Below are 23,273 nucleotides of genomic sequence, written 5' to 3' on the forward strand. Positions count from 1 at the left end.
GAATAACTTTCGTCCCAATTGTGCATAATACCCCAAGCGTTATCCTAAGCCAAATAAACAAACGTTCCATATACTCAAAACCTAGGGAGTACACTCGAGAAAATTATGCACTAAAAAAAAAATAGTGTTGTAAATGAAAAAAAAAAGGGATGTAAGGTGTGGGGGAGCCAAAAAGGGATGAAATCCTATCCCAAGGCTAAATAGATAGAGATGTAAGGTGTTGAGGAATGTCAGATGAAAATTCTGACAAGTGCATAATGAAAATGATCATTGTACGTCCCATCTTTTTGAGCCGTTTGAAACCTCATGATATTGACTCCCTAATTCTTGGTGTACAACCTTGAAATTTTGCCGCTTTGTGTTCACTTGTTGGTCACAACTAGAAACAGAACTCAGGATAGGGAAACTTGCATTGAACTGTTGATTTAGTAACTCGCATGATTTGCGAATAAAACTGTCTGAAGCACGATCTAGTGAGACCCACAGCACACACACGACCACACTTTCTAGTCAAATCAAAATGATATAAGGTGCTTTAAAAGGGGTGTTAATGAATGTTGTGATTTGGCTAATTGGATGTGGTTCACAAACCCGCTGAGGCGGAAATGTCAGTTTGCTACTTCACCATCAGTTTCGATATTTTAATTCTTTCATTTGGTGTTTGTTTCGTATTTTGGTTGTGGTTTGTAACCTATTTTGCTTGAGGGCAAGCAAAAGGTTAGTATGAGGGGGTTGATATGTGTCGTTTTTACGTGTTTTATTGCATTAGTCTGTGTGTATTTTGCATTGTGCATACGTTTATTTCAATCACATTCTGTTCATTTTAGAGTAAACATTTGCATTTTATCATATCTCACTCGGGCATGACGAATTTGCAGGAAAAGTGGCCGGAAAACAAAAAATGGAGCAAAGTGTACAAAAGAGAAGGCAACGGACAGAATGAGCGGCGCCCGAAGCGGTAATTTTCTACCGCCCGGGCGCGAAAGATGATCAAGTCCACAACTCGACAGAAAGGTCGGCACTCGGGCGGTAATTTTCTACCGCCCGAGCGCGAGAGATGCTTTACAAAGGCCAAGCTACAGAAGAGTCGGCGCTCGAGCGGTAGTTTTCTACCGCCCGAGCGCGAATGCCGCACACCCCAAGGAAGTTTACAGAAGGTGTGGCGCTCGAGCTGTACTTTTCTACCGCCCGAGCGCCACATAATTTTGGCAAGATTTTGCATTCGATTCTTTTTCCTTATTTCGGAGGATGGCTGATATGGGTGGACGTTTTTGGACGTTTTGGGGGGATTCAGACATTATTGCTTAGCCGTCACAAGTCTTGGAGAGAAACTTTGCGCTTGGATTGAAGAATCGAAGTTTTCCGGGCACCGTTCTTCGCGTTTTTCGTCAATTCTCGTATTTCTAACTTTGTTTTCATCTTTTAAACTTTGTTTTATTTATTTTGATCATGAATTCTAGTAGCTAAACTTCATTATTTGTTGGGATTAAAGGGGATCCTACCCCCAACGTTGATTTGAATTAATTTATATTTCGATTGTGCGTTATTCTTGATTTTACTACTGTTTTATCGTGTTGTTAGAGCGTAGCTAACTTTGACAATGTTTTTATATTGCAAGTGAGCTCGAGAGAATAACTTGTGATAGGAACGAGTAGTATAATTCGCAGATCTACAATTTACATAGATATATGAAATTGGATACGTGCCGATAGTCATAGTCCTTAGGGTCGAAAACTAGGGGATTTCATAGATCGAAATGATATTCACTCTTGATAAATAATTAAAGACATTTAATTACTTCATTGAGTCGAATTAGTTTGGCATAGCTCGAGAGAGAGTGTTCAATAGAATAGGAAATCCTGTCGGAAGCGTAGATCACGATCGAACGGATTAATAAATTAACGAGGGGTAGGTGAACCGAGAGTCCCAACAAATCCATTTTTCATTGAATTTTACTCAATCATTTTAGATATAAATTCTCATTCATTACTTGTTGAATCTTTTTTATTTGCATATTTCTTTGAGCATAGTAGGAATAATCACACAACTCAATTTTCGTTGCTAAATGTTAAATAACTGAAAATAATAATTGTTAAACCCAGTTTTCAGTAGGAACGATACTCGTACTCTTGTACACTATATTATTACTTGACATCGTGCACTTGCGATTAATATTTGAGCATACAAAATCATATTTTTATTTGGGATTTTACTGTGCAAGTTTTGCTCGATCACCAACTGTAATGTACCGATATTTTTTTCTACTTGTAATTTGTGGAAAAATTAAAAATTTTCTTAAATAACTCGTGAACGTTCCAAACTCGATAAAATAAATTGTACGTATCAAAAGTGGTTGCAACAAAATATCTAAAAATAAAGTTTTCCAAGAGTATCTGATTAAAAATCTCGTAACCAGTACCATAAATCAGAGCATTTTGATCATCTCATAAAACTTAAAATATGGCGGTCCTCGGGTTTAGTATCCCGCTCAGTCCAAGCCAGCTCCTTGGTCCACACTCCTAGTCTCCACAAAATCATCATCACCTGCATCGATCAAGTCTGATGAGTATAAAGACTCAACATGTATAATCTGGAAGTAACGAATAGTACGTAATAAAACCACATGTAACTTCAAAATAGAGCGTACATACTTGAGACTTGAACTTGCCATTAAACTTGAACATACAGACATAACATAGACGTGACACAACGTGAAAGCTTTTCATAAACATGCTTGCATACTTGTACATATGTTTCTGTACAAGATCAGTTTTTACGCCTACTTTATTTCGGGTGTATGGACGGTTCTAGTTGGATATTGATGTTATGGTCTTCATAAAACTTGTAGATAATCGGGTTGGCTTCAATTTGATTTTTTAATCACTCAATTCCATGAAGAAATGAGAGAGATATGTGATTTTTACGAAACCTTGGTCTGGAAATCCGAGTTACTGCAGATTTGTGTGCAAGCCTTCTGTTTATCCGAATTCTGAGACTTATTGGTTGGGATTTGGAATTTGGTGTTCAAATGAAAGTTATAAAACGTGGTCTTTTCTTCGAAATGATAGCAAATTGGCTTGATTCCATTGGATATTGAGGAAGTTATGCTCAAAATACTAAAGTGTTCCAGAAATGTATTGATGCAGAATTCATGGGAATTTTGTTGTATGTTTTCAGATTATGAACGACTAAGTAAATGACTTTATTTGACAAACGTTTGTGAAGAAGAATTGTTGGGCTTTGAGTTTTCTTGGATATCCAATTTGCGGATCTTTATTTAAATTAGTATCGAATTAATTAAGAACTTTGTACGAAAATTGCTCTGTGTTGATAAATAATCCGAGTTCTTGATATATGTGTTGAAGATTCGGTTGAAGTATTGATTTGGGTTGGCTCAAGATTATTTACTTTAAGTTGGTTGATAGCAAATCGGGTAGACTGCGAGGGTTCAAGACTTTTCAACCATATATTTTGATCTCTTGTTGGTAATATTCGAAAGGTATGTTACGGTCGGTAACATACAAGGTTAAAGTATCATTTTATTTTAAATTGAAAATTCTATGGCTCGATGAATTACTTGTGATTTGATGATGATTGTGGTCTTGAGATGAGTTTAATATGATATAAAGATGATGATATTGATTTGCATCATTACATTGCATATTGAGCCACTTGTTGATTCAGATTTGATATGGCGGAGGTCGCATTGATTTATTTATTTGTTGAACATATGGGGCTATAGTTGAGTTGGCATAGTGTATGCAGAGGTCGCTGCTATGGCCTGAACACTCTCTATAGGCGCACCATAATCCTAGGATGGTAGAACACACCACCCCACCCCGAGTGTATGAGTCGGTGGATGTTGATGGGTGATTCTCTTCCCTTGGGTACCCTATGACTAGATGATTCACTTGATCTTGAGATTTATTCATAGCCCACAGCTTCTGATCATGCATTGCATTGTATTGTATCTTTATGAATTTATATGAGCTATTTTGAAAATTAAATTCTCATATGTTATTGATTGTATCATTACTGGTTTTATACTCACCAGCAAGTCGGCTACCTCATGTTTTCATGTGCTTGACGGTAGGTGATGCAAGACTTGGGATGCCAGAGTCCAGCTCCAGGCGAGGAGATACGAGTTATAGTGGGATTCTCAGGTCTTAAGAGCTATTTGATGAAATTTGGATTACTTTGGCTCACTAGTTTATTTTGGCATGTTAAAAATTGTATTTCAAACATTTGATACTTTTAAATTATTTTGACGATGTTTATGTGGATTTTTGAATCACATATTATGTATTTTACTCAATCATTTGGTTTGTTACATTTATAATTATTAATATTAGATGTCGGACCCGTTGCCCCACAACTTTACTATTTGGGGGTGGGTAGTTGGTTAATTTAGTTTGTCGAGATTGTTTGTTTTAGTTTTGTATTTGCATGGTTATCTATGTGTGTCAAATGAGAAGTATCTTGAGGTTCGGTGCTAGATTGGTAATTGCTAATCAATGATGATGTTGAATTGATAGCATACATGTCTTTTTGTTGGTATCGCCTCATTAGTTAGCACATACCTAGTGTTGAATACTGAATATTTTGATTGGAAGATGAATATATTTTTGCATATATGTTGGTCGTAGAGGATTGCATGACGTAGAGAAATTGAAAATTTCTTGTGGGGAATTTGAGATTCATTAAGTGTGAATTGAACTTGAACACATTCCTTGACACGAACACTAACATGTTGCACGAGGATGAGTTTGGAAAATTTCTTTTGAATTAATGCATTATATTGAGCTTAATGAGATATATTTTGTTCGATGCTTGTCAGCCTTTACATCAAGCCTTATATTTGCAGAATTGATATTGAATTGAAACCATATCTATGTTTTCATGCCTCCTTTTCAAATCTAGGGAATACATAAAAACAGACGAACTTCGTTGCTGAAATGTCTACTAATTAAAATTTCTAGTAGTATTTTAATTAGTAGACGCCCAACTGCTACCAACACTTTAAAGTCTAGGTACTTATGCCTGAAGGTTTTGAGTTCAAGTGTTGGGAGAGGCGAAAGAAACCGCTTTCCAGGGGTGGGATATTCTATGAGTGACAGTGCATGGGCATGGACATGGGCAAGAGCTCATGCTGGACCATTCTAACGACCCATGATCAGTAGTGGTTCATGAGTAGGGGCCTGAGACCCATGTTGGTTTAGCCTAATGACCCATGATCGTTACAGTTACACTTGTAAAAAGAACAAAGTTCTTGCAAAAAGAACTTTGGAAAGTAGGAGAGTAAGGTATGGGGGAACCAAATAAAGGAATAAAATTATATTCCTATGCTAAAAGGATGGGGATATATTGAGTTGAAGAAAATCCGATGCAAAATCTGAATGTGCATGAATTGATTTATCATTTTATTTCTCTCTTTTTTCCTATTTCATCTTGTCCAAGGTAACCCTGACTCAAGTTTTCATATGTGCCAAATAATTCCTAACCATTTGTGTTTTGGGGTAAGTAATTAGTGAAAAGGGATGTGAGAGAAGGAAATTTACACCACCATGTTGATTGAAGTCTGTTGTAGCTTTGGAAATTAAACTGTTGAATTGCATTGTTAGGATCAAGCACTTTCCACTAGGCCAAAGCTATAACTTTATTTCTTTATACTTGTGGCAGTACAAATTGAACCTACTTAGGTACTAATGGGTCGGGTTGTCAGTCACATGAGTCCGGGAAGGTGTGTGTCTTTGTGTTGATGTTGTCTCATATCCCTTAGATATCAGTCTTAACCTTTTTCTACCGTCGGCTCGTCCCCAGTAGAGAGTATTAACGGTTAAGATCTGGTGTCACTCTTTTACAACTCACTTAACCAACTAGATCAAGCGACGTAACGTCAGCAGCTTGACGCATTAGAACTTCACATGAGGTCACCCATCTCAGTACTACTCTCACTCATGCACTGTTTAATCCAACATTTATCATTTTACTCCTCTATTTTTACCTATTTCATCTTGTCCAAGGTAACCCTGACTCAAGTTTTGATATGTGCCAGATAATTCCTAACCATCTGTGTTTTTGGGTCAGTAATTAGTGAAAAGGGATGTGAGAGAAGGAAATTTACACCACCATGTTGATTGAAGTATGTTGTAGCTTTGGAAATTAAACTGTTGAGATCAAGTGCTTTCCACTAGGACAAAAGCTTTAGTTGTTAGCCAAGGAACAACTTTATTTCCTTATACTTGTGGCAGTACAAAGTGCAACTACTTGGGTGCTAATGGGTCGGGTTGTTATGCCCATGAGTCTAGAGAGGTGTGTGTCTATGTGCTGGTGTTGTCTCATATCTCTTAGAGATCAGTCTTACCCTTTTCCTACCGTCAGCCTGTCCACAGTAGAGAGTATTACTCGTTAAGATCTGGTGTTCTTCTTTTACAGCCCACTTAGTCAACCAGATCAAGCGACGTAACGTCAGCAGCTTGATGCATTAGAACTTCACAGGAGGTCACCCATCCCAGTACTACTGTCACTCATGAACGTTTAATCCAACATCTTCATTTGAGGTCACTCATCCCAGTACTACTCTCACTTCCCGCCCTAGCATGCCAAAAAAAGAAATACGAGAAAGGCGCGCTCGACGGAGGAATTTTCTTCCCTAGCATGCACAAGAAGAGAAACAAAGAGGATTTGCATTCAAGGTATGCTAGGGCGGATGATTTTGCTCGTTCTAGCGTGTGCGGAAAAAAAATTTGTGAGATAAGCACGTTAGGGCAGGAAATTCCATCAACCCCAGTGCGATTAAGGAGGAAAAAATATGCATCGATTTATTTCAATGATTTCTGGATGTTGCCTACATAGAAAAGCTTAGCACACATTTTTTTTTTAAAAGAGGATATCGGTTTTTTCCAGCAAGGGGAGCAGCCACATACAAGGAGAGAAGAATCGGATTCGATGCAACTTGAAGAATTCAGGATTTTCGAGCAGCGTGCCTTCCCTTAATCGAATATTCTATTATTTTTAGTTTAAGAACTTTCATTTCATTATTGTGTTGCATATTTTAGCATGAATTCTATTAGCTAAAATCATTATTTGTTGAGATTCAAGAGGATCCTACCCCGTTACATAGTTTGAATTAAGTAAATATTCGAATTTTATTTCATTCTTGATTATATTATTGCTTTTACTTGAATTATTGAAGTCTAGCTAATTTTGATACTATTTTATATTGCGAATTAGTTCGAGAGAATAATTTTTAATAAGAACGAGTATTAAAATCTGTTGATTTACAATTGACATAGACATATGAAATTGAATACACATTGATAGTCATATTCCAATAGGTCAAAAGTTAGGGATTCCATAAATCGTGCATGCAATTCATAGTTGATAAAGACATTTAATTATTTATTGTGTCGAATTAGTTTAACATAGCTTGAGAAAAAGTATTTATTATTTAGGGAATCATGTCAAAGATAATGAACAATAGTCGAGATTTATTATTGAAATAACAAATGGTATGTGAACCGAGATTCCCAAAAATTTATTTTAAATATTCATTTTACCTTGCTTGTTTAACCTTTGGACTATTTAGTTATTTAAATTATAGTTTTTAACAAATCAATTTAAAGCATCATTTGCTAAAGAATATATAAGTGAAAATAAGATCTGTGTAATATATTCTCGGTGGAATGATATCCGTATTTTTATATTTTATACTATTACTTGCATAGTGCACTTGCGATCACTTTGAGCTTGAGCATTTCAATAATTTTGATCGGGGATTTATAATGTAAGAAAAGATCGATCAAGTATCTAGCTGATATTAGCTGTTGTGTCCAGTTGCTTTTGGTTCAACATAAACTCAGAGATTATGGCATTTGATCCTCTAAATCTCCAATTTTTTTTGACAACACAAGTGTAACTACCAACACTTATAATCCAGTTCTATACTTTTGAATCAATCTTATTTATATAAGACATTACTTTATCTGAGATCATGTGATGAAGTAAGATATCAGGGTGGAGTACATTTCCACAGTGAAGCAAACAACTGATATATTTTGTGAGGCCCGATTATTATAATTACATGAGAGAGTGATACAGATCTTACAAGATTTACTGCGTGCATGTGTGATCGATTTCCATGAGAGTTGGAAATCGAAGCTACCTCCAGTGGAGTTCACCTATAACAACAGCTTTTAATTGTCAATAGGTATAACTGCTTATGAGGTATTATATATGAGAAGGTGTAGATCATATATTCATTGGGACGAGGTTGGCGAGAGATCGGAACTTGGTCCTGAAATTGCTCAGCAAACTGCAAACGTAGTAGTCAAAATCGAAGATAGGATAAAGACCGCGCAGATTCGTCAAAAGAGTTATGCTGATAAGAGTAGAAAAGACCTCGAATTTTCCGTGGGAGACCATGTCTTTGTTAAGATAGCACCTATGAAGGGTGTCATGAGATTCGGAAAGAGTGGCAAGTTGAGTCCGAGATTCATAGGACTGTGTGAAATATTTGACAAAGTGGGAACGTTAGCTTATCGCGTAGCTCTACCATCGATTCTGACATAAGTGCACAATGTGTTCCATGTGTCCATGCTGAGGAAGTACATGGTGAATTCTTTCACATGTACTGAACTTTGAACTGTTCTAGCTTTCACCGAACCTGTCATATAAGGAAATACCTATTCAGATTCTAGACAGACATGAGAGAAGCTTACGAAACAAAGTCGTTAAGTTGGTCAAGGTCAAGTGGCTGAATTATTACGAGGAGGAAGCTACTTGGGAAACCGAACCAGAGATAAGGAGCCATTATCCAGACTTGTTTGGTAAGTCTTAATTTGATGAACGAAATTTTGTTAAGGAGGAGTAATTGTAGTGGCCAAATAAAAACAAGTATACGTAAGCCACATGCATAATTTAATAAGATAATTCATTTAAATGATGCATTCAACATTTTTAATTTATTTCAAATATTTATAATCATATTTCTTGAGTTGAGTTTTTCAGGAGAATATTCGATGTTTGGCCAGAGATGGGAGATCGGAGACGATTAAGGTGTAAAAATTAAATGTCATTTTTTTATTTTAAGCCAAAAAATTAGTAAATTTAAATGATTTTTGATTTTAGTATTTTAAAGTCAAATTTAAATTTTTAGGTGAATTAAAAATTTAAAGCATCATATTAGCAAATGTCAAAATTAGGATATTTAATTCTTGAGCATGGAGTATAGTATTTTATTAATTATTTGATGTTTTAATTAAATTTTTAGGTTAGCACTTAATTACATTTGCAATGTTTTAAAAAAAACAGAGAAAATGAGGATAAATGCGCGCGCGCGCACGCGCACGTAGACAAACACTAGAAACCTATGGTTTTTGGCTCCCTAGCAGCCACCACCACTTCTCCACTCCTACATCCATGCTTCGGTGAGATGTTTACAAGTTTTGTCAAGGAAAAACGTTAGCGATCGTTCCCGGTTCATACTCCACGTTTCCTCACGTCGGTGATTGTTTATTCAAGCGTTTATATGTAAAGTTATGTTCTAAACTTTTCTTGACGCATCAATCTTGTTATATATTGTTATTTGTTGATATTTATGCATGAAAAACGTTTTTATTTATATGGAAAACTTCATTCAAAACATGTATTTGCATGCTGAAATTTTTCTGCACAAGATCCTTCAAGATTTCATGAGTTTTTGATTCGTAGGCTTAGTGTGGATCATCCGGGCTGTTGCTGCCATGTACCGGGATGTAGTAGGATGTATTTATATGTCATTCTTCAGTCCTTGAAGGGATGGAAGTGTTCTAGTCACGGAAAGAATAGGCGGAGCGCAGCTGCCGCACCGGCGAACGTGCTGGCAGCTGTTTTATATGTTTGGCTAGTTGGGGCAGGTTCGGGTTGGGCTTGGGTTCATGACTAGGGTCTGGATCGTGTCTTATGGTGTTAAGGTGGGTCTGTTCTTGGTCGTTTATGGGATGCTCAGGGAGGAACGTCGCTCGAGACAAAAATGGGCAGCACGCGTGCATGAAGCCGTGCAAGGTGCTGTGACGGCCGGATTGTTCAACAGCGTCCACAAGTGATCTGACCTACTAAGGACTATATCATTGGCTTGTTTAAGTCATAGTAGGCTGGTCATGTAGGTTCGAGTCATAGTTCGAGTTGGGAAAAATTCGATTAAGTTTCGGGTTGATGATACGGGTTAAAACCGCGACCCCGGTCAAAGTTTTAAAACGAACCGTTTATGTTTTAAAACGGACTCGAGTTTACGTTTAAGAAATGCTTATTTATATGTTTTTATGTTTTTTAAGGAGTTTGGTAGGCTTCAGGTCGAAATTTTGAGTTCAAGGGATAAAATGATCAATTAGGGTTTCTAGTAGCAAAATGGTCATTTTGCACCCGGGTCGAGTTAGCAGTCATGACAGCATCCTAAACACTTTTTGACATGTTTTAAATGCTTATGTTATCATGTTTATGACTTTTTATGAAAAATCGTTGCATGCTTTATTTTAAGAAAAATTACGTATATGCATGATTTTGATAAGTGATGAATATGATGACATGTTTTGAAAGATGGGAGTTAGTTGTGACTAACATGTATATGTATACTATGATATGTAAGACCACGGCTCAGTAGATGGGTGATAATGTCGTTGATGTCCCCGCTGCCGAGTACCACGGTTTTACGTAGATGGATCCATCGAATAAAATTGATACGTAGAGCTGATACAAAAGTCACAACTAACGAACTGAATTCAATCAAGAAAATATATACATATATGATGATTATGATGATACATGTTTTGACATGTTATGCTTTTATACGATATGTTTACACTTTTAAGATCATCAAATGTATGTTGATTACAGTACTTTTCACTGTTGCATGTTATGTATATGTACTCGTTATAACGTTACAGGTGTGTTGAGTCTTTAGGCTCATTAGGTGTGAATGCAGGTAAGCATGTTGATCAAGAGATTGGAAGTGCCGAAGATTGAGTAGGCAGAGTTTGGATGTGCGCATGCGAACCCGATCACCATATTTCTGCACATCATGTTTATGACATAGGAGTGAATTGGATATTTTTATACGCTTTCGTTTTATATGATGATGGTTGTTGAGATTTTTTTCATGCTTCGCTTTGAATTATTTTACTCGACAGTCTAGGTTTTGACGTTCGTCATATTTTTTACCGCAGTGTTTTACTGATAGTTGAATACTTTTGTTTTAAAAATATGAAATTTTCAAATTTTATTGCATGCATGCTTAAAGATGTATATTTTCGAAAATGAGTTTAAAAAAATTATTAGTATTTTAAGTAGTAAACGTTTCATAAGTTGCAAGTTTCTTGCGTTGGTTTACTCTGATCCAGTCGATGTGGCTTGCTTTCCTCTCCCTTCCGTGTCGAGGAAGTGTGATTCAAAATGATTAGATATTAGATGAAGGACCTAGACAATGAAAGGGAATCATTTGCTCTCTTAAATTCAATGGGCGAGGTAGTAGCAAATTCATCTCAAACCCACGAGATATCTTTCAACTACTTTGACCTTTTCCGAGCACCTCATGGTACTCTCGGCATCTGAAGATTAGATCATTTATCTATGGAGATGAACTTCCCCCAATTCCCTTTCATTGAATTATCTCCCTATATATGCACCTCGTTAGCACTTTGAACTTAATTGCCCAAGAATCACAGGTTTTCACTTAAATCGTCCAATAATGAATTGACTACCTTATAGACAGAATTGTGAAAGTGGCTAGAGTATATTATTTGGTGATTTCATTCATGGGATTTGGAGAGAGAGAGAACAATGGTGGAAACTGATTTTCGTCGATAATGTTTTTTTTATTAATTCTTTTTAACTTCATGTCGTAATTCATTGTCAAAAGTAAAATCTCATCTTGTTCTTAAAAAAGGTCGAATCTCATTTAATCTTATGCATATAAATAGTATCATAATGCCGTTCAATTATATCTCCTTCCATTACAACTTCATTTCATATTTATTCTTTGGATAAATTTTATCTGACATTGAATACATATTCATACTATTGAATTAAAATAGCATTGACAAGCTCAAAATGATGTGAAAAGAGCGAAATCCGGAGATACGTACTTTAATTTTGTACTGCCAACTATTTTTAGACATAAAATTGTTGATTTTTAATTTCAATTGTGTGTGTGTGTGTGTGTGTGTATATATATATATATATATTTTTTTGAAAGGTAAGCTTGTAATTATATTAAGATAAATCGTTCATTACAAACTCGACCAACCAATGAGGAAAATCGCCATTCAACCAAACAAAGGATGAAGGAGATGACAAAGAAAACTTAGCCAAATTATGAGCAACTATATTAGACAATCTAGGCTCATAAACTATTCCAGAGATAAACGGGGCTTGTACCAAAACATTGATATCAGACGCACATGCTCCAACATAACCCAGATCATCTTGTACGGCATTGACTGCTTGCACTGCCAGCACAGAATCAGAAACGACCAGAACATCTCGAAAATTCTTCTCATAAACCAATTTAACTCCTTCACGAATAGCCAGTAACTCACCATGGGCAACAGACAGAGGTTGAGAAATATGCTTCCCAAATGCTAGCAACAATCTCCCTTGACAATCTCGAAGGACACCCGCTATGCTGTATTGATTGGAATTATCATTAACACAAGCATCAACATTGAGTTTAAAAGTACCTGCATCTGGTGCCCTCCATCTCCTGTCATCCCTTACACTATGAGCAGAAACCGCATGTTGATCAATAGCCTTAGTTTTCTGAAAGTCTGTAAGAAAGGATAAGCTCCAAGAGACGTCCCCTGCCATCCTGGTTCTGCTATCATCATGGATCAGATTCTGTCATTCTTTCCAGATTGCCCAAGTTTGAATAGCAAACTTTTCAAACTCGGCCTTTGATAGTTTTTCCCTCATCAACAAACAAAAATTAATAGTGTTGCTCATTTTTCCCAAACGGATGACATGATAGAGATCAGACTTTATCCAAATTGCCTTAGATGTGTAGCAAAAAAATAAAGAGTGGCACGTTGTGTCTTGTGTATTGAAGCAAAGCACACATGCGCCAGAAGTCGGAACATGATGCCTTTGGAGATTGAGATTTGTTGGTATAATATCATATGAAATATGCCACCAGAAAATATGCACCTTTGGCGGAAGAGAGAGACCCCACAGGAATGTCCACCAAGATTGCAACATGTGGACCGATTGGTGTTCCGGTTGAGCAAATAGTCCTTGTTGTAGGCGATATCCATTACGTACCGAATATTTCCCTTTTTCATCAAATAACCAGAATCTCGTTTCAAAACAAAGACTTGACGGTAGAGGGATCTTGAGGATCTCACCAGCTATCCATGGATTAAAGGTATTAGAGACTAGATCCACATCCAAGATCCGTCCTTAATCAAGGTGTCCACAGTGGAGTCATTACGGTTTATCCCCTCCATCACCCATAAATTTGAACCCACACTTGGTATCCATTTGTCATCAAATATTTTTATTGACTTACCATCACCAACCCTCCAAAACAGACCCCTCCCAAGAAGCCCTTTACTCCAGAAAATTGATCTCCAAATATAAGATGGGTTACTACCCAAACCCGCCTCCATCACATCACCATGTTTAAAGTACCTCCCTTTAAGTAGACGACAGGCTAAGGAATCTGGGAATCTAATCAATCTCCAAACTTGCTTCGCAAGAAGTGCCCAGTTAAAATCCTCCATTCTTCTGAAACCCATACCTCCCTGTACTTTAGGCCTGCATAGAGAGTCCCACGATTTCTAGTGTATTTTTCTCTTCCCATTGTCCATACCCCACCAGAAGTTGGCACATTCCCTCTCAATATCAGAACAAATAGCCTTGGGAATTCGGAAGCAACTCATTGCATATGTTGGTATAGCCTGTATAATAGATTTAATCAAAGTCTCTTTGCCCCCGCTAGAGAAATATTTGTGTCCCCATCCCTGAATCCTCCGAACAACTCTTTCCACAAGATACTGGAACTGTAAACGCTTGCTATGTAGAGATACAGTGGGTAGGCCCAAGTAGATCTCATGCCTTTGAACAATAGGAATCGTGAGGCAAGATTTAATTGTCTCCATTAACATCGGATGGGTATTGGGGCTAAAACAGAGAGCCGACTTTTCATAGTTAATCATCTGGCCCGAAGCTCGTTCATAGAGGTATAAACATTCCTTAACCCGAGCCCCATCCTCCAATGTGGCTCTGAAGAAAATAAGGCTGTCATCTGCAAAAAAGAGATGAGAAACTACCGGACAAGTTGGAGCAATCCTAACTCCTCGAATCAGACCCCTAGACTCGTAAGAGGTGAAGAGTCTAGAGAGTCCATGTGCACATAAAACGAACAGGTAAGGTGACAGAGGGTCACCCTGCCTCAATCCACGGGTAGGAGTGATAGGTCAAACAACTTCTTGATTAATCCGGAAGAAATATCTCACTGTTCGCACACACCTCATTATCTTATCAATCCACTCCGTAGCAAAACCCAATCTAATCATCAGCGCCTGTAAGAAATCCCATTCCACTCGATCGTATGCCTTGCTCATATCAAGTTTAAGCGCTGCATAGCCAACCCGACCTGATTTTCTTGTACGCATCCAATGGATAACTTCATACCCCACAATGATATTATCTGAGATCATCCTGTCCGGGACAAAAGCACTCTGAAATTCGTCAATCAGTTTTGCCATAACAGGTCTAAGACGATTAGTAAGAGCACGAGACACGATCTTGTAACAGACGTTGCAAAGGCTTATTGGTCTGAATTCTTTCATAAGCACCGAATTAGATTTTTTTGGTATCAAAGTTACTATAGTATCATTCAACTGATCAATAGGAGCCCCTTCATTAAGAATATGGAGTACTGCACCTGTAACATCATCACCTACAATATTCCAAAATTTTTGGTAAAATAGAGGAGACATACCATCGATACCTGGTGCTTTGTCTTGGTGCATATCGAATAGAGATTTTCGGACCTCCAAGGTCGTAAATGGAGCACAAATGGCTGAGTTCATAAGTTCATCCACGACCGGAGATAAGGTGTTTAAGACAGGATTCATTTCTGCAGCAGTAGGTGAACTAGATGTGAATAGGTTGCTGAAATAATCGAGTACAATATCTGCCATTCCTTTACTATCTGAACACCAATCTCCATGAGAAGAAACCAATCCATTGATGATATTCTGTGCCCAGCGCCTCGATGCAGAGATGTGGAAATAACGGGAATTCCGATCACCATCCTTAAGCCATAATGCTCTACTACGTTGCTTCCAGTACATCTCATCTTGGGTAGCAAGTTTTTCGACTTCAAATTCAAGTTCCTGAATCTGTGCAATAGATGACCTCCAATTCCAGCTTTGTCGAAGATTATGTAATTTCGATCGCTTGTCCAGAAGCAGCTTGGAGATGCACTTAAATCGGTCATTAGCCCAGTGTCGAAGTGCACTCTGGCAACTCAGAATGCGGCCCTGTAATGTTCCAGAGGCTGTATCTGCTCCCCAGCCGGCTTCAACTACCTCACCACAATCTTCCTCACAAATCCAATATTTCTCAAATCGAAAAGTAACCCGCTTCTTCCAATCCCGTTCCCGAGACTGAGAATGGATCCCATTCAGATGTAGGCATAGGGGGCGGTGATCCGAATGATAGAAATCAAGTGATAAAACTTGTGCGGCCGGATAAAGTAATCTCCAGCTATGTTTCCCACGTATCTATCAAGTCGCTCAAAAATAATGTTGTCTAGTGATCGTCTATTCACCCAAGTAAATAAATCCCCATGGCAGTGCAGGTTTTGGAGATCACAAAGTTCAAGAGTATCCCGAAATGCTTGCATTCTGTGAGAGGCTCTTCTCATACCTCCCAACTTTTCACTGTCGAAGCAAATCTCGTTGAAGTCACCACCTACTAGCCATGGTAAATTAAGAAATTCATGCAAACCTTTGAGATGCAAAAGGAGGTCCCAAGAAAAATGTCGGAGGGCAGCTTCAGGCTGCCCATAGAAACCTGTAAATCTCCACTTTCTATCATCAGCAGTTATAACACAATCTATATGTCCAACAGAAAAGGACTTAATGGAGACATCAATGGGGTCCTTCCAGAGTAGAGCAAGACCTCCGCTTTTTCCATGACAATCCACCGCAAAACAACCTTTAAAACCCAATGGAGTCGACCATTGCTTGCATCGTGCCTCTCTTGTTTTTGTCTCACTCAAAAATAAGAGAGTTGGGCTCTTATCGGCTACAAGTCGCCGCAATTCCCGGAATGCTCGGGGGTTCCCAAGCCCTCGAACATTCCAAATTATAACATTCATAATGATCGGCGGGGTTGCTGAGCAACCGCCGCCAATTTATCCTTAGCACTAGGTTCAATCCATCCCAAATTTAACTTTTTTTTCATTGGGCTTGTGTGCTCCTGTGATACACTGTCCTCCTCAGAGATATCTATATGTCTTTTAGCCATTGAGGGAGGAGTCTGTGTCTTGTCCATAATCCGATCCTTACCTACTTCTCGTGCCCTGCGTTTCCAGTGCTTTGCCCCACCAACTGCTAGGCTCGGCAATATTGTGTTCTTACCGTGTGGTTTTCCAAGGAGTGGGGTAGGCTCGTGGACCATCAATTGGGTTTGGTCCATATTACTCGCAGACTGTTTTGCCAATACTACAAGTGCTTGACTTTCTGATTCCATAATGTCCTTATCTGTTTGCTCATGGTTTTCGGTTTCAGCATTTGATGGACTATCCGGAGGTGTATAGGATGGTTTCTCAGCACCAGAAGAGCCTTTCCTGGACCCACCAATATGAGTGGATGCACGCAGCCAGATCCCAAAAGCAAGTGTGGTTCTATCAGCCTCCTTGTCATCACAGTCTCGGATCGTATGCCCAAGTCGCCCACAGGCGTAGCAGAAATACGGCAATCTCTCATAAACCAGTAGAACAATAATGTCTTCCTCTTCTCCCTTGGCTTTAATCCGAATGAATTTCATCAAAGGCTTCGTAATGTTAATTCTTACCCGAAGTCGCGCATAGCGTCCCAAGAAGATGCCATTTTCCCCCGAATCCACTTCCTCTACTCTGCCAATGTGTCGCCCGACTTTGGTCAACAATTCTTCTTGCATAAAGGCTAGTGGCAGATTATGGCATTGAACCCAAATATCTATTTCATCAAAAACCATGTCAATAGGATTTTGCCAACCCATTGGTGCCTGGAAAATCACCAGGCTTTTAAAGAAATTCCATGGCCCATCTGTAAGCACTCTGTTTCTCTCTCTCTGGGATACAAAATCACAAACAAATGTATTGTCTCCCATTGCCTCAATATGTACCTTCCTTGTCGCTTGGAGAATGCGTGGCATTTGCTGACGAAACGCTTCTCTGTTAATAGCTTTTGGTGATAGAATCTTTGCTACCAAACAATTGGCCAAGCGTTCCTGTCCAACTCGCGTTTCTGAACCATCCAAGAAGATGGTGTCGCTTTCCTTTGGAGCAGAGAGTTTCAACTCTGTAACCAGTCTAGAAATCTCATCTGGATCCATAGCCTAGGTAATAACCCAACGTTCAATTCGAGGACGGTTGAATGAACGGATAAATCCCGCATAGCGCAGGAACCCAGCCCTAAGAGTCGAAGAACCCTAGAGAATATATATATATATATATATATATATATATATATATAGAAAACAAATTTAAAGGTTTGTTAACTTTACACCTCATCTAAGATATTGAACCATGAAAAACATATTTTACCAATTGCATTTCAAATATTGATAACGAGTATCACGTATTCACTATAAAAATTTGATTATTTTTGTAGTGGTAAGCTTGAATAAATATAATTTCTTCAATAAATTCTAAAGATTTAAAATAGTAAAAATAACGTAATAAATTAGAGAGCAATTGCTTATATTTCAATTATTGAATATTTATAGTTGTAACTGGCTATAAAATTTTGTGATAACTATGTAATAGTTCAAATCCTGTAATTGATTATGAAATGCTATTTCATGAATTAATGTAAGAGATAATATATTAATTATATTTAAAATAAATTTCAATCATTAATCATACTTTGCAAGAATATGAACAAATAATAAAATGAAATCAACATCATATTTCGACCATGTATTCATGTGAGACGTAAATGGAGGATAAAACAAAATTTAACCACCTCACGACATGTTTTAAACCATAGACAAGAGGCAAAGTCTATTGCGTTATTCTCACATCAAGCAAATGGGGCACTATTTCACTTACAATTCTTATAGACATATCTGAATGCATAGTGCGATAATGTGTATTTACAAGCCATAGAAGGGACTTAGCAGCGATTTTCACCCGATGGCACTCTTATGTCTGCCCAGTTCTCCCCACCACTCCACACTGCATGTTCAGAACAAATTGCTGCCTGGTAAGAGAAATCAGTGGCAAAAATACCAAACATGATCATCGGCTATTGAAACGTAGATGAAAAACCTTTGGATGGCTGCTTGATCCATGGACCGTTCATTACTGTGAGAATGCTGCAAGTATCACCGTAGTCTAGATTTGGTAGTAATTTTGGAGTGAGCAAGAAGCACCTGGCCAAATCAGACAATATCAAACAATTTTACAGTAGTTTGTGCTGCCAGATCAAGCAATCATTCTCATGAAAAAGTCCAGTGAAAAAGGCAAACAAAAACTAACAATTTCAAAATAAAACAAAGGAAAGTTTTGGGTAAAAATTCAATTGGGGAGGGGCTACGTAGCAGTATCTTCTGGTGGATCGACCCCGGGTAAATCTAGGTTAGTTGATAAACAGATGTTAGTGTCAGTATCTTCGCTACAACAATACCATGTGAACACTTACTAACATACTTTCCCTACACAACAACAAATTTTACACTTGGGAAGTTCAAAACTAAGTGCTGCCCCAAGTTTGATGAGGGCAGTTTTTTCTGCTAAATGATGGTGGCAAAAATAAACAATTACCAAAAAATTAAAAAAGCAATATCTTACTGCGGTGTATTTGGCTGGCTAGCAGCTCGGACCAACTGCTGAAACATGTTTCTCTCATTTATGGGATCCATGCCTAGAAGAAAATGAGAAAATATTGATTCTCAGTGCCATTTAACAAGTACATGCCATTAAAAACTTGAGAATCGTAAACTCATACCAACCTTGATTTATTTCATCAACTACCCTAAATGGGCAGTTAGTCAGGTCTTGTAAAGAGACGAGGTAGAGAATGGTTGAAACTGAGCGTTCCTATAAAATAGGGTGTAAACAACTAAGTTCCCTCAGATAAGAGGGCCATGAATATTTTAAAAATCAACCAAATGTCATACCCCTCCAGACTGGTGATGAGCACTTAAAACCTGAAGTTGTCCTGCTTGCCTGATTATCATTTTGAAATCATACGAATAGCAGACAACAAAGATATATTAATACAAAAAATAAGCTAAAGATAATATGTAAGACTAAGATTAATGAAAGATTACCACTGTTTTCAGTGTAGAAATTTTCTTTGCAAAAAACTGTATGCCCTAATGTGTATTAAATTAATACATTCTTTTTATATATATAAAAAAAAGATATTTCATCAGTAATTCACTCACGACAAAATACTATACAAGACCCTAACTCTATCAATAATACGCAAGAGCTCAATCTCTCAATAAATCTGATATTTTAACATTCTTAAAGTCTACATGAAATCCAATCCAAGTAGATATTTTGATCTTAATCTTTTCCGAGCACTCTTCCCTCGTATGTTCAACGTTGTTGAAAAATTATTCTATTTCTCTCTATATTTAATACATTCTTTTTATATATATAAAAATAAGATATTTCATCAGTAATTCACTCATGACAAAATACTATACAAGTCCCTAACTCTATCAATAATACGCAAGAGCTCAATCTCTCAATAAATCTGATATTTTAACATTCTTAAAGTCTACATGAAATCCAATCCAAGTAGATATTTTGATCTTGATCTTTTCCGAGCACTCTTCCCTCGTATGTTCAACGTTGTTGAAAAATTATTCTATTTCTCTCTATCCACACAGACAACATATGACATGAACCACATTCCTTCTAGTTCAAATGAATAATATCCATCAAGACTGACATCAGCACAAATTCTCCACAGTCGTATACATATAAAATGAAACATTTTCTGTGAATACGAGAATTGTTTTAAAAAAGAAAGGAAAAAAGGGTAGATGGGTATATTCAATTACCTGAACTTTACTTTTATAAGGATCCCATAATTATTAAAATCCATATCATGTTCATCTGAAGAAATAAGCAATCAATACATAAATCCAATTGTTTCAAAATATATATATATATATATATATATAATGAATTCAAGAAAAATACCCAATGACACTTCTCCTGCGACAGCCATTTCCTGGAAATTGCGACTAAATGTTTCATTAATACGAGCCACCAGACTTCTCAATGTTGGGAGCCAGCTTTCCTGCAGACAAACAAAAATCAGAATAAACCGAGGATCTCATACAGTGTGAAAAGTATACCACAAACGATAAGGAAACCAACAAGTGTGCCTTCTCCTTTCTAAATTCCTATAATCATATTCAAGGTACAGTGACCACGAATTGAAGATTAATAAATACACACATTCACCATAAAAAGGATATGCTAAAGTTAGGAATACTGGTACAACAGTTGCATTGACGATCTGTTAACCTTCAAAGAATTGATTTCAGCAACTAGGCCTTTTAATTCCTTTTCATCCGATTCTTGTTTATCTGTAAGCTCTTTTATCTGCAGAATATAGATTTTCCACATGAGCACTATAAAGAAAAGTAAGCCATTATCTTGATAATTGAAACATACTTTTCTTTGACGGCTCTCATATTCTTCCAAAATGTTGTGATTAAGGAAAAGAATTGAATTGGCTTGACCTATAGTATCTTGAATAGCAGCCTCCAGCTCTTCAATGGTAGTAGGCATCTGCAAGAATATTTCCCAGCAAGCATTAACAAACTAACTTCATAAATGAAGCACACAATGTCAGCCATGAAGATAGTTTATAGTTGCTAATTAACCTCCACAAATTAAGAAATATATTTTCACACATTTAGGATAAATACATCCCATCTATGCACAGATAAAAGGCTACTGTTTCGAATAAAACTGGAAACTTTCTACAAGGTCATCAAAATTCTGATGCCGTTGCATTCACTTGTCCAGTACATACATTTCATGTTGAAGATCCAATAAGAATCTGATAAGATCATATCGGATAAGTTGTTTTATGTTTAAATCTTTTATCCTTTTGTTGTAATTTAAATATTTGGAGAGATTATGTTGTCAGCCTTAGGTTTTCTGCGTTCTACAAGTATAGCACTGTGTTCAGATTTTATTTGAAGTGAAATAAGAGATTCTCACCTCTACATTCTCTTCATAAATCTCACATGGCATCAGAGCTAGCGGCCGATCAATGACAAAATACGGGACGAAATACGGGATGGCCTCCACTTCTGAATCCACGACTCCGGCACCCACTCCACAACTCGTGAGCGACGCATCGGCCCTCTCAATCACCTGCCATAAACTTAATGGCAAGAATTTCTTGCCTTGGTCACAGTTCGTATTCATGTACATATGCGGCCGAGGGAGAGGAGACTTCCTCACCGGTTCCGCAACATGCCCCGAATCCACCGACCCAAACTACAAGACATGGAAGGCTGAAAACAACCAGGTCATGGCGTGGTTAATCAATTCAATGATCCCAGAGATTGGGAAGAATTTCCTTCTTTATCCTTCTGCCTCGGAGATTTGGGACACTACCCGTGATTCCTACTCCTGCAGCGACAATACGACTGAGCTCTTTGCAATTGAATCGGTACTACACGATCTCTGACAAGAAGACTCCACAGTGACCGAGTATTTCTCTGCTCTTACTCGCAATTGGCAAATCATCGACTTGACCGAGACGCGTGATTGGAAATGCTCCAAAGACGAGAAGCTGTTCAGATCAGTTATTGAAAACAAACAAGTCTTCAAGTTCCTCATGGGCCTCAATAATAAATTCGATGACGTCCGAAGCAGAATCCTTAGCACAAAGCCATTGCCTAACCTCCGCGCATCTTTCTCAGTGGTACGCCAGGAGGAAAATCAACGCAAAATGATGTTGGGCTCATCACTACAATCATCTGATAGCTCTGCCCTTGTCGTTCAAAGTCAAAATAACTCATCACCTACTAATGCTATGGCCCACCAAGGATTTCGTCACGGACAGCCTCCAAACAGCACAAAAGGAAAAATGATTCTGGGACGTCCTTGGTGTGAATTCTGCAAGAAATCAACTCACAATATCGATAGCTGCTGGAAAATACATGGGAAACAAGTGGATTGGAAACCAGCCAGAGAACGTCGCGCACACAACGTTATCTATGAGCATCCCTCATCTACATCAGCGACTTTCACCAAGGAACAATTGGATGTTCTCCAGAAGTTTTTCTCCCTGCATACGACAGCTTCCCCATCTCCTGTCATCAAAACGGGTAGCACAGCTATTCCAAGTGATATTCCCCTTACTCATATTTCACGTACTGATTTATCGAGTTACTCGATAGTAGATTTTGGTGCATCAAACCATATGTCCAGCCAATTGCAAATGTTCACATCATACAGCCCCTTACGGGTCTCTCAATCAGTTCGAGTAGCAGATGGTTCTTGTACAAGAGTACTTGGTTCAGGTTCAATTTGGTTATCCCCATAATTATGCTTACATAACGTATTATACGTTCCCGCACTTCATTTTAATCTATTGTTGGTCCAGTACCTTGAAAAAGAACTTGCATTGCTCTGCAATTTTTTCGACTGACTCGTGTGTTTTTCAGGACCTGGAATCGGGGAGGACGATTGGCAATGCTGAGTGTTGTGCAGGTCTCTACCTATTAAAGATGGAGTCGCCCTTAGAGTCCCTATCTTCCGATGCCTCTGGCCATCATACTTCCGCAGTCCAATCCTTTAGAGATAACGAATTTTAGTTATGGCACTATCGTCTAGGTCACCCAAATTTTTTGCATCTCAAGAAACTATTTCCATCATTAGTGAATAACAACACTTCTCATTTACCTCATTGTGATGTTTGTCAATTTTCAAAACATACTCGCACATCGATCAAACCACAAACATATACATCATCAAAACCCTTTTCACTAATACATAGCAATATAAACATTTCGGGTACCCGATCGTTCTTATTATTTGT

General features: G+C 37.8%; 2 protein-coding genes across 3 annotated transcripts in view; both read right to left on the minus strand.

Moving 5' to 3' along the window:
* Positions 1-12,246: 12,246 nt before the first annotated feature.
* On the minus strand, positions 12,247-13,766 carry LOC140807387 (uncharacterized). The gene is made up of 3 exons (XM_073164221.1): positions 13,538-13,766; positions 13,177-13,427; positions 12,247-12,870 (listed from the first exon to the last, which is right to left on the minus strand). Exons 1-3 carry the CDS (start codon positions 13,764-13,766, stop codon positions 12,247-12,249), a joined length of 1,104 nt encoding a protein of 367 aa, XP_073020322.1.
* A 4,360-nt stretch (positions 13,767-18,126) lies between these two features.
* LOC140830099 (structural maintenance of chromosomes protein 5) overlaps positions 18,127-23,273 on the minus strand; it is a 32,035-nt gene continuing 26,888 nt past the window's right edge. Inside the window, exons 23-31 of one of the 2 annotated variants that reach the window (XM_073193383.1) lie at positions 20,888-21,004; positions 20,738-20,815; positions 20,408-20,507; positions 20,266-20,320; positions 19,369-19,417; positions 19,201-19,288; positions 19,040-19,112; positions 18,518-18,621; positions 18,127-18,424 (exon numbers count right to left, since the gene is read on the minus strand). In XM_073193383.1, the coding sequence (XP_073049484.1) occupies positions 18,363-18,424; positions 18,518-18,621; positions 19,040-19,112; positions 19,201-19,288; positions 19,369-19,417; positions 20,266-20,320; positions 20,408-20,507; positions 20,738-20,815; positions 20,888-21,004 (726 nt within the window). In that variant the 3' untranslated portion in view covers positions 18,127-18,362. The remainder of the gene's footprint in view (positions 18,425-18,517; positions 18,622-19,039; positions 19,113-19,200; positions 19,289-19,368; positions 19,418-20,265; positions 20,321-20,407; positions 20,508-20,737; positions 20,816-20,887; positions 21,005-23,273) is intronic. The other variant, XM_073193387.1, reaches the window with a different exon arrangement.

This window comes from Primulina eburnea, chromosome 1 (genome assembly GCF_022965805.1).
Source record: "Primulina eburnea isolate SZY01 chromosome 1, ASM2296580v1, whole genome shotgun sequence".
Classification (NCBI taxonomy): Eukaryota; Viridiplantae; Streptophyta; class Magnoliopsida; order Lamiales; family Gesneriaceae; genus Primulina; species Primulina eburnea.

Excerpts from the sequence above, each read along its gene's own strand:
- LOC140807387 (XM_073164221.1), bottom strand. The coding sequence starts at position 13,766 with ATGGGTTTCAGAAGAATGGAGGATTTTAACTGGGCACTTCTTGCGAAG. Across the intron at positions 13,428-13,537 it reads GTTTTGGAGGGTTGGTGATG|GACGGATCTTGGATGTGGAT; the intron begins GTAAGTCAATAA and ends ACCTTGATTAAG. Across the intron at positions 12,871-13,176 it reads GTCTCTCTCTTCCGCCAAAG|AATCTGATCCATGATGATAG; the intron begins GTGCATATTTTC and ends AAAGAATGACAG.